This window comes from Haemaphysalis longicornis, unplaced genomic scaffold (genome assembly GCF_048455015.1).
Source record: "Haemaphysalis longicornis isolate Haplotype H1 unplaced genomic scaffold, Haemaphysalis longicornis Haplotype H1 scaffold_9, whole genome shotgun sequence".
NCBI classification, from domain to species: domain Eukaryota; kingdom Metazoa; phylum Arthropoda; class Arachnida; order Ixodida; family Ixodidae; genus Haemaphysalis; species Haemaphysalis longicornis.
Window position 1 is genome coordinate 64,023,858 of NW_027526460.1, and position 10,538 is coordinate 64,034,395.

The window sequence follows — 10,538 nt, forward strand, 5'->3', positions numbered from 1 at the left end:
TTAATGCGTAAATAAGGGGCGCTGCTTTATTTTGGCCAAAACGTTTTAGTGAAACAAACATTAGCATTTTGTGAAGAGTAAGCAGAAAAGCGTGATAACTAGTAGAGATCCAAAATTGCACTGGCCGTCGCCATCCTTATACTGCTAATCATCTGGGCACAGGTCGCTGTCACGTAACGGAACCGAAACTCCGCAGATGTCGTGGAATTGTCTCAGGCAGTGCGTGGGCACCAGGTCCTTTAGCGCCTCAGACACCCACAAGGTGCATTCTGCAACAACATAAAAACGGGTACTTCAGTGCGTATCATCCAATGGCAGAAACAGGACCTCCGTCATGTTCATTATTCATCATGTTCATTCTCATCAGATTCAGCAGCGTCGATGAGTCGCACGCTGTCCAGAAAGAGACGATGGCATGGCGAATGTGAGAAATTAAAATAGACCAGACCAACTGGATTGTGGTAGTGTCCAGACGGGAGGAAAATAGCACGAGTTAAGAGGCGGGGAAAGGAATTAATCGTCCTAAGCAAGATTTATAAAAATGATCTTAGCAATAAGCATGCGGTTAAGTTACAACGTGAACAGCCTCCCTCGCGAAATACAATTTGCACTGTAGAACATCAGCTCCTCAATAATCCGGAATATGGAGTATTAGGTCATGTAACGGCCCCCCTCGATACAGAAATTGCTGTAGTGGGACCTCCTCCCCCAACAAATATACTTATTGAAGAAACCAGCTCCCTCGCTGCCTACCCCAGCAACGTTATTGACAGTTACAAAACACTAACGGTCGAAGAAAAGGGTATCCTAGAACGAGGTCTAACTTTCTGTCCCACAAATACCTGTGTGAATGAATAGAGAAACATAAAGATCGCAATGAATTTTCTCGGAGAATGAGACTAAGAGAGTTTTTTTCGGATAAACAGGACCAACTTGATATTAACGAGCGCATTCCCCAGCCACCTAGCACTTCAACTCCAGATGTAGATCAGACTCCAGAATTAGATCTGTACTTAAAATCAGTATTAAGATAAATATTGACAACAACTAAGCAATCAAACAAGCGCAAGAACCTAACTCTGTCACAAGAAGTTACCCTTAATACCCTATCCGCCAGAACCGACATATTCATAAAGCCAGCCGACAAAGGTGGTAGCGTAGTTGTTATACCGATGGGAAAATAATAAATGAAGCTTATAGGCAGCTCAACAACGCTGGCCACTACAAGCCCTTGGATAACGATCCGAGCCAGGAGTGCAGCCTAACAATCCTTCAAAGCCTCACAGATCTGCGATCTATAGATTTTATAACAACCACTGACTTAAACTTCATGAAATCGAATAATAAGAGCGCAGAACGTTTTTTCCTCCTTCCAAAAATCCACAAAGTCCCCGTAGAATTATTATTTACGGCCGACACTCCAGGCAGGCCCATAATTTCGAATAACAATACCGCAAACGAAGCATCATCTCTGTTTCTGAATCATTACCTATCCGACATTACGGCTCTTCTTGCTTCGTTCGTTCAGGACTCATCCCACTTCCTCCGCATAATAGAAGAGGTAAATAAGGGTGGGCGCCTACCCAGTGGAACCTACCTTGTTACTGTTGACGTTGCCGCATTGTATACAAGCATCACTTTCGAAGAAGGACTCGAAGCTATTTCAAAAACTTTATCCGAGAACCCGCACCAACATGCGCCAGAAGTGCATATAACTTTGTAAAACTAGTTTTACTCTCAATTATTCTCAATCTGACTCCTCTTACTACTTGCAAGTTTTTGGAACCAGCATGGCTACCCCATTCGCGCCGACTTATGCCAATATTTTCATGGGGCAACTTGAAGCCACCCTTTTTAACTCTTTTCCGCATAAACCTCAGGTTTACCTCTGCTACATAGACGACATATCCATGATTTGGGAACGTGGTCGCGTGACTCTAGAAACGTGTATATCTCATCCCAATTATTCCCATCCGACTATTGAATTCTCCTGCCAGAATTCTGAAAAAGAAGTGAGCTTCCTGGATACTACCGTCATTCTAGACAACGGTAAACTTAAAACCACGCTTTTTACGAAACCAACAGACAGGCAGCAGTATCTAGAGTGTAAAAGCCATAACCTGAGACACTGCAAACAAGGGATCTTTGTAGGACAAGCCACCAGCCTTAGAAGAGTATGCAGTGGTGACAGCGACTACGTAAAGCATTTAGACGAACTCAAGTCCACCCTTATGAACAGGAACCACTCCAAAAGCTCTCTCGATCAGGCGTACAAGCGTGCATCTAATCCCAAAAGGGATGACGTGCTCAACAAGCAGCAAAAAAAACGAAAGCGCCAGGCCGCCTGATTTGACAAAATTTTCTAACGTCCTGCTTAACGTAAATAGTATCCTGCGGAAATACTACCCCATTTTAGCCAGTAACGACCGACTTAAAAAGACGTTTCCGGAAGCACCAAGGGTTACCTACCGAAGAAATAGGTATATGAAATATATTTTAGTGCATGCTAAAACAGGGCCTTCAAAGTAACCACTCATAGCCAGCTGCTCCCATCCCAGATGCAAGACTTGCAGGCACCTGCAGACAGACTGCATTGTAAAAAGCACAGCCAGTAATTGTGTTCACAAGATTAATTCAAGTTTTACTTGCACTTCATCCAACATTGTGTATATGTTAGAATGCGCAATGTGTCACAAACAGTATATAAGCGAAACGAGTCAACCTATGAGCCTACGCCTTCACGGTAACCGGGCAGATAGTCTTAGAAAATCCTCCATAGCTGTAGCGCAGCATTTCAACCAACCAGGCCATAATCTTGATGACATTAAGTTGTATATACTTTAGTCAAAGTTTAAGTCTCCTAGGGACAGGAAATACCAAGAATCCTATTTAATTCACAAATTCAACTCCATGGAACGTACTGGAAATAATGCGTCTTAGGGCAACTTGGAAGCCTTGCGACATTTACCAGGAATACAGAATTAGGCATTGTCTTGCCTATACCTTATCCAAAGACTATTACCCCTCCCTGTGCTCTTTACCTGGTCACTGAATTTCTTTTATTTTCAGTCCTTAGCTTCCAGCTCAATACTCGCCCGCATCCCTGCAACCTTTGCTTTTGGAATTCTATTTTATTTTTATTGTTCTCTTGTTTTTGCTCCGCTTTGCATGTCCCCCTAACTTTATCTTTTCGTTTTTGAGTTTCAGGAAAGGCCGGTTCCAGGAATGTTGCTGTTGGTAACACGTGCCATTTCAGTTGTGCGGTTATTGCTTTTTCTTTTGTGTGGGTGTTCTTTTTTTTCTTTTTTCCTTGACGTGTTTTCTTCCCCGTTCTCTACTTTTCCGTTTGACCTGAGCCTTGCAGATAGTTTCTGATAAGGTCTCCTCTCACCACCTGTTCTGCTTCCGGCGGTTTCGAGAATCTTTTGGTATGCCGCGTGGCAGTCAACAAACACCCGCTCATCCTTTCTGTCCAAGAATTTCCCGGAATATCAACCCCCGGCTGACTTCCCTCTTACCGACTTCGCTGATGAAACTAGACAACCTTCTTTCCCCTTTAATATATCCGCCTATATACTCCCAAACCAATCAGCTTTCTCAATTCCACTTCTCTCCTCTCACCTGGGGACCTACCCCTATATAAACCGTGCCAGCCAGGCGAGGGTCTGCCCTGACGAAGGCAAGTCTCTTTGCTAAAACGTAGGCAACAATCGGGATTTCTACCTTGGTTGAAGTTTTCTTTTCTTCCATATAAACGCGAATTTGCAAAATCACAATTTCCTTTTTTTCTCTACAAAGGATGAATTTTAAAATCCAGCCTGGTCCCCCAAACGCCGTAGTGGACATGTACTCTAAAACCACACTTTAGGCTGAGTTATGATGACTCAGTCTGTGAGTCCCACATAGTTGAGCATTTCACGTGTCTAGTTTCAGCTACGAGTAGACAGATTTAGTTTTTTCTCCTTTGGTCACTGATGTTCATTTACGCTGTTATAGGATAAATGCTCTAACCCCGCCATTGATTCTTTCTTACCGATGCAACGCATTACATGGGTGGTGCTTCATCGTGTGAGGGGTTGTAGAAGATGGATATTTTTTTATATCAATGATTCATTGCGGTATTTCAGAACTTTCTTTTTGCCTTTTCTTGTTTTTAGGATCTTGTTTCATTAAATTTGGATGAATATACTATAAATGTGTGCTATCCTCCTCAATTCTGCATTTTTGCTCAAAGACTGAGCGTAAACACGGTTGGCAATTTCTGATGAATTTTCATTCACTTGTTCCTCTTTTCGAGTGTTTTTTTATCTTTCTGCTCTTTGTGTAAGAGCGGTGTATAAGATACATATTTGTACTTCGTATGTTCCTTCATACTCTCTTTATGATTTTAGTTTTCTTTCGTCTTCAGTTTTCTCCAATTCCTTCGACAATTCTCGCCATTTACAGATGTGCATTTGCTAGATGTGCTATTAACTTCTTCAAAAATAATTTTTTCTCCAAACGCAAGACATTACAGGGTTCGTGTTTTTTAAGCTTTTGTATTCGCGCTTTCATTACAATTCTAGGCATTTTTACTTGGACCTTCACAAGGTCAGCGTGGTGTATATGATATACAGTTTGAGTTTCTTGCTCTGCTGTTTTTATATTTTTTGTTTCGTTTGTCTACTTTGCTTTTATTACTTATCTCAGTTAAGCGTAATAAAACAATTACGTGTGTTCACATTGGCAACTGTGCGTTTATAGAGAATGCAGGGCGTCACAGGGTGGCGTTGTGGGATGCCCACCGAAGATTTCTTTTGCAATAAACGCCTGTTTTCTTGTTCTAGCCTGCTTACCTGATGTTACGCATTAGACGTTAAACTACTGAATGCGTGGTGCAACGCCACACCTGCAATGTGCTCCCTTGAAGCGTAGCGGAAGTCCTGTACCGGCGTCCTGATCATAGAACTAACATCACTATCAGGAATGATGCCAAGAGAAAAAATCGTCAGGCTAGCCAAGAAAGTTAAAGCTAAAGGTATTCGTTGCAGTGTTGTGCACTTCAAATTTTTTGTTGCCACTAGTGTCACTAGATAAGATACTGATTACCATCACTGAGGCACGCAAGTGAGCAACAGCGGCCATTTTGGTGTTTATCAGTGTTGCCAGATTGCCGCTCCTGCACCCTCACCGCTAAGTTTGACGAGGTCATTTGTAAACAACATTGCCGAAGGCGCAGCATCACGACTTCATCGGGCCCACTACTGCAGCTGAAATGCTGTTAAGCGCGCTATCTTTGATTCGCGTTCGCAACGACGCCAGTCACGCGCAGCCGCAGAGCAGGGAGGAGAAGCCGAGACTACCACTGTTCGCCGACACAAAACGCATAAACAACAAATTGGCGGTGCCCTTGAACCGTCGCAGTGCAAACAAATGTCACGTGATGCGAACTGACCAATGATCACGGCAGCGGCACGGAGCAATGGGAGAAAAGAGTGACGATACTCTGTAACCTTATCTAGTGACAATAGTTGCCACCACGCTTATTCCGAAACAGTAAAGGTCAGCACACTTAGCGGTATACCCATATTTTGAATTACTCTTTTGTGACCAGAGTTTCTGAAGGCAACATTGTTGTCTAAAATTCGTGCTTGCAAGGCTCAAATACTCACAAATAAGTACGTGAAACGAAACAAAAAGCAATTCATACCGACTATACGCGCAAAGAAAGAACCTGTGGTTCTTGCACACATTTGTCGGCCTTACGCCCTCTTTCGTACGTCCCCATTGCGCTATCAGCAATAGGTTGGTGAAATGTACGCACTGTTAAATAAACAAAGGTTGACGTTTAGTCATCTTACGCTGATTGTTCCAGATGGGCACTTCGGTGACGGCACAATCGCGGTAATCGGTGTAGCTCACATACCCATCATATACGGTGGTATCTGCATGTGAAAATGTATGTTAGTCGGTGGAGACAAAAAACTGAAGCATGCAGAGTGGCTGAGTCATCGATTATGTCACCAGCACCTCTGCCACCAGAAAACTTCTGCCACCGAAATGCTCTGGCGATACCACATCGCCAGAGCTGTCTCGGCCAGGGGCGGGGCCTTTAGCCAAGCGCCTGTGCCTCTAGTCCCAATATTCAACTTTGCTTGGGCGCCACGCTTTTATACAAAAAGGCGAAACCCTTTTTGATTGGCTGACGCCTTCTTCATCGAAAGACGAATTGAGAGCCGAATCAGTAGGATTTCCGTGAGACGGCGACGTTTCGGTAAACTGATGAATGTAACAGCTTACTCCGGGCCCTTTTCAAAAACATTTTTGGGGCCACAATAAATTTAATGGCGAAAGAATCAAGAAATGGCCAGCCTTACTATTTGTTTTTGGGCATACAGGGCCCTGTTGGCCATTAGACGAAACGTCGCGAAAGCTAAGGAAGTTGGAGCAGTGGAGTTAAAAGGAAATGTTTGTCAATATTTTGGGTGGGTTAACCATTTCGTCTGAAGAAAAGGCAACCCAGAACGTTTTCGAGCAACGAACCTGCTAAGCGTAAATTTTTTTGATTAAATATCTTTAAGGACATACTGACTTTTGGGTGTCTAAAACGCGGCGGCGACAAAGACAAATACATTTAAATTTTTCGCGGCCCATTTTCTTGTTCCGAAAAGCCAAGTTTCACCCCTAGGCAGAAAAACGCAGTAATAATTCCTCGTAACAATAAAGGATAAGCATTAACGATGTTGCCACAAGAAAACGTTATGCAGTTTAGCCACCTCACAATCATCTGGGTTAAGAAAAAAGCCTAGTGGCGTAAACTTTCATCTCTATTTTGTCTTTCGAACTTGTTGACTGTTTTCTTAGAGCAGGGCCGAACAACAAAAATCGAAATATACGGGCAACGCCCTTGGAAGATGTGCCCTTTATAGTGTCTCCTTTCGATGCGAATACTGTATTGCAGCTCTATCTGCCCTGCGAACGCACGCGATACGGTGAATAAATAGATCGTTTACGGTTTGAAATATTGCTCATCACATGGAGGGAAGATTTCTGATACCTCAAAACAGCGAAAAGTGAATGGGCAGAGGCCTCGATATGTGTCTCCTGTGTCCGGTTCAATCACATGGCAGCTCCATTCGTCCATAATGTACGCGCATGTTCAGAAATAAAAAAACCTTGACCCACTTACCATCGTCAACAGTGAAGGGAGCGGAATCTATTGTATCGCCCGGAAGATGATGTAAGGAAACCACAAGCCTGCAAGGCACTAGTGAATTAGCTTGGCCGCGTTGTTGAGTCAACACGGTAGCAAAAAAAATACAGAAGACAAGATAAGTGCGTCATTGGTTTTTAAAAACCATTAGCAGCACTAATACACAAAAGGGGGATAGTATTACATTTTTCCCGTACAAAATAATGACATAACCAAAGGATGAGCTAAAAAGCGTTACTTCTTTTCAGCTAAAAACATAAGCCATAATGTAGTGTTTTCGTATTTTTAAACCGCGGGCTTCCTTGAGAATTTTCTGAATGGTATGTAATTGCTCATGAGTGTGTATTTTCTTGTGCAATTGATGTAACAGGAAGTAATTAATGTAAGCGCGTCTAATTTTTGCAATTTGTGTACTTGGGTGTATTTAGTCTGTAATTCTTTATATGTGTACAACTCCTCAGCAATCGTTTAGGTTGACCTCACAACGCTTCTCCTGTCTTGTGCCGTTTCCGACAGAGATGCCATCTCGCTCTTAGAAGATGTTTTTTCCTCTTCTTCTCATATTGTGCACTCAAAATTGCCCCAAGAGGCGGGTATGATAGGCAAGTTCATTGCATTGCGATCTGATTTGGAGACGCACATGTCTGTCAAGTTTTACACACCGGGAATGTTAAAAAAAATATGTTCAGTTATGCTCAGATTGGTATCCTCGGATTACAATGCTAGTGGCTTGTTGCAGTCAGTGTGTCCGTACGTTAAAGCACCTCACTTGCGTCGCGGTTTAGTCTTGAATCGTAGGAAGTATTTCGGGTGAATGTGTACACAAAATGGTTTACAAAAGTTTGGCAAAGGAATTTCTTCTTTCAGGATTACGCTTTATTGACTTTGCTTTTTTTCATCAAAGTTCGGCCTCCCATTGAAGTGCGCAAGCGTTCCAACCCAATTTGCCAACTACAATTGCTCTCACTGCCAACGTTAACGTAGTTTCCTATAGTATAAATTGGTTAATTCTGAAATTTTTCACTCATCACAGAGATATTTATTGTACATTGCAGTTTTTCATTGCGTTAGAGGAGTTTTTGAAAATGAGGAATTGTTTACAACAACGTTCATATATTATTCGAAAGTAGGCTAGACACGTTTTCATAAATTTTCTTCGCGACTTAGTTAACATCAATGTCTTTCTGCTCAAGTGCTTACCTTTCTTGTCCAGGACCAGTGCTAAGGGACCAATCATACGTGACAGTCCTGCCTTCAAGGTCAAAGTCTCGGCGTTTCGCATTCAGGCATTCAAAGATTGTGTCGTTGTCGTTGTCAGCAACTCCGAGGGCATACGGAAACGCCTCGAATGCCTGGGGGAAATAAAAACAACGGTAATATAAAAAGACACATTTTTGTTGTTTATGAGGGGGCAATAAATCCAGCGAGTAAAGCAAGTATATTTTATTGTTTTACTCAAGAGCGGAGGAGGCAAAAGCTCTCGTGGAGACACTAACTCAACGGAACACTTTCCACGGGGAAAGCGCTGAAAAGTCGTCAGCTAAGGCAAATTTTTCAAATCCCCCATTTTACTGCACACCTTATTTTATGGTTGTAGCTTTGAAAAAAAAAATGAAACGCATTTTTTCTGGTTTTTTTTATGCCATATACTTTATTGTTTTAAAGCTATTGGCATTGCGGTGTAGCTACGTAAAAGGAAACAAAAGGTCCAGAGACCCAAGATGGTGAACACTCGGAATGGAACCCTGGTCTTATCTCGGGCAGTGACATTATCGAGTTGACTGCAGTTGGCAGATGTATGTTGTCTTCAAGATTGTACTGTAGAACTTGATTGGGCAGTTACCAAAAAATGCGGGTATAGACCACGATTTGAGTCCTACAGAATGAACTTTATATACTGTGTGTAATTACGCGGGGTAAAAAGTCAGATCCCCCTTTTCGCCTGCAGCCTTTGTGGGGTGGATCGAATACATTTTTTTGTCGAATGTTTAAAATAGGCTTCTCTGCGAGGCTACCAAAGCCGCGTAAATAACTACCATGAACCGGGCATAAGCACTGCGTGTACTCCAGTATATACGTAAACATAAATATTCAGCGTAGTGGCAAACATTAGGTGGAAAGACCCGCGGAGGGCACATCGTAGCGCACTGATATGGTAGGGCGCTTAAAGGCGGGCCCGAATACCCTCTGACAAGCCTGCATGTGTCAAAAAATTATTTTTCGCTGCTCTTGAGATATTTTTATAATCTTGTTTAATCAAGAATGAAGCCTGACGACTTACAATATAAAGGGAACGACAATTTACCATCAACCTATCCTCCTGCACTGAGGCGTTGGTCGCATGCTAACTACTGCGAAACACCCCACAGAGAATGCCATGGCGTGTCCTCTCAAAAACGGAGTAGTAGTAAGACGCGCAGACTAAATGAACACGACCACACACAAAAGAATTACTAGGGGGCTGAAAAAAACTGCATCCCTGAATTTTTGCTGTGAGCTTAATAATAGCACTCAATATTCAAACTTGCTGGAAGGAAAGATAAACATTATCTCTTAAAACGCCGTCGTTCGGCTTCGCCCCAGTACAAAAGCACAACATCGCGCAGGCAATCGCTCAAAAAGTAAAAATTCCCAAGAAGGCTTTAGAAGTTTAAATTTTTTTCTGCGCTTTGGAATTACGCAGTGGACGAACGACGTTCTCCCTTCCCGTCGTGCCAAAGCTCGCGCCAGATGAGGGAATTAAGTGTCATCATGACTGTGCCGTAGCGCTAACTGAATCGACCTCTAGAACACCTTGAGACTGAGCCGCGGGGTGTTTTTGTATGTACGTGAGAATTAGAAAACCTTGCTGTTTGAATTATTTTACGAATATAGCTGATTATTCCGAGCGCTGTGCTTAGTTTCGCTATGTATAAAGCGCTAAAATATCATTTAACCGATATGCTGTGTTTTAAAGCTCGAAAGTCTTACATACCAGGTAAGCATCAGGAGTTTCCCGTTGAAGCTTTTTCGGCCCTGAACCGCCATCGGACGGCAAAGACAAGTACAGGAGCGCAAGGGAGGCTACAAGAAGCTTGGATTTTGTCTCCATGGCGACAGTCACCGGTATGAGTACAGCGTTCGCCGTGTCCTTTTATACTCTATACCGCAGATGAAACTAGATAGCGGGATTGTTGGGAGATGAATTTAAAACATGTCTTCTGCCAAATTCGCTACAATTTGACGGGTAACTCAAGCCTTTCTCTCACAACACACAGCCATATTTATTATTGTGGACATTTCCAGGTCGCGCGAGTATTTTGCCAACTTCGCGGGAATTACCAGCTGCATAATAACCCCTTTGGGA

The 10,538-nt window shown here is 42.8% G+C and overlaps 1 protein-coding gene across 2 annotated transcripts; it reads right to left on the reverse strand.

Annotated features, from left to right (window-relative positions):
- Positions 1 to 10,323, reverse strand: LOC144152146 (uncharacterized). Of its 2 annotated transcripts, none has more exons than XM_077683357.1 (5): positions 10,167 to 10,323; positions 8,393 to 8,544; positions 7,169 to 7,236; positions 5,841 to 5,924; positions 1 to 269 (listed from the first exon to the last, which is right to left on the reverse strand). In XM_077683357.1, the coding sequence occupies exons 1-5, from the start codon at positions 10,281 to 10,283 to the stop codon at positions 145 to 147; spliced, it is 546 nt and encodes a 181-aa protein (XP_077539483.1). In that variant the 5' UTR covers positions 10,284 to 10,323; the 3' UTR covers positions 1 to 144. The 2 variants fall into 2 exon arrangements, with proteins under 2 accessions (XP_077539483.1, XP_077539485.1); XM_077683359.1 differs by lacking the exon at positions 1 to 269 and adding an exon at positions 2,488 to 2,577.
- Positions 10,324 to 10,538: the final 215 nt, after the last annotated feature.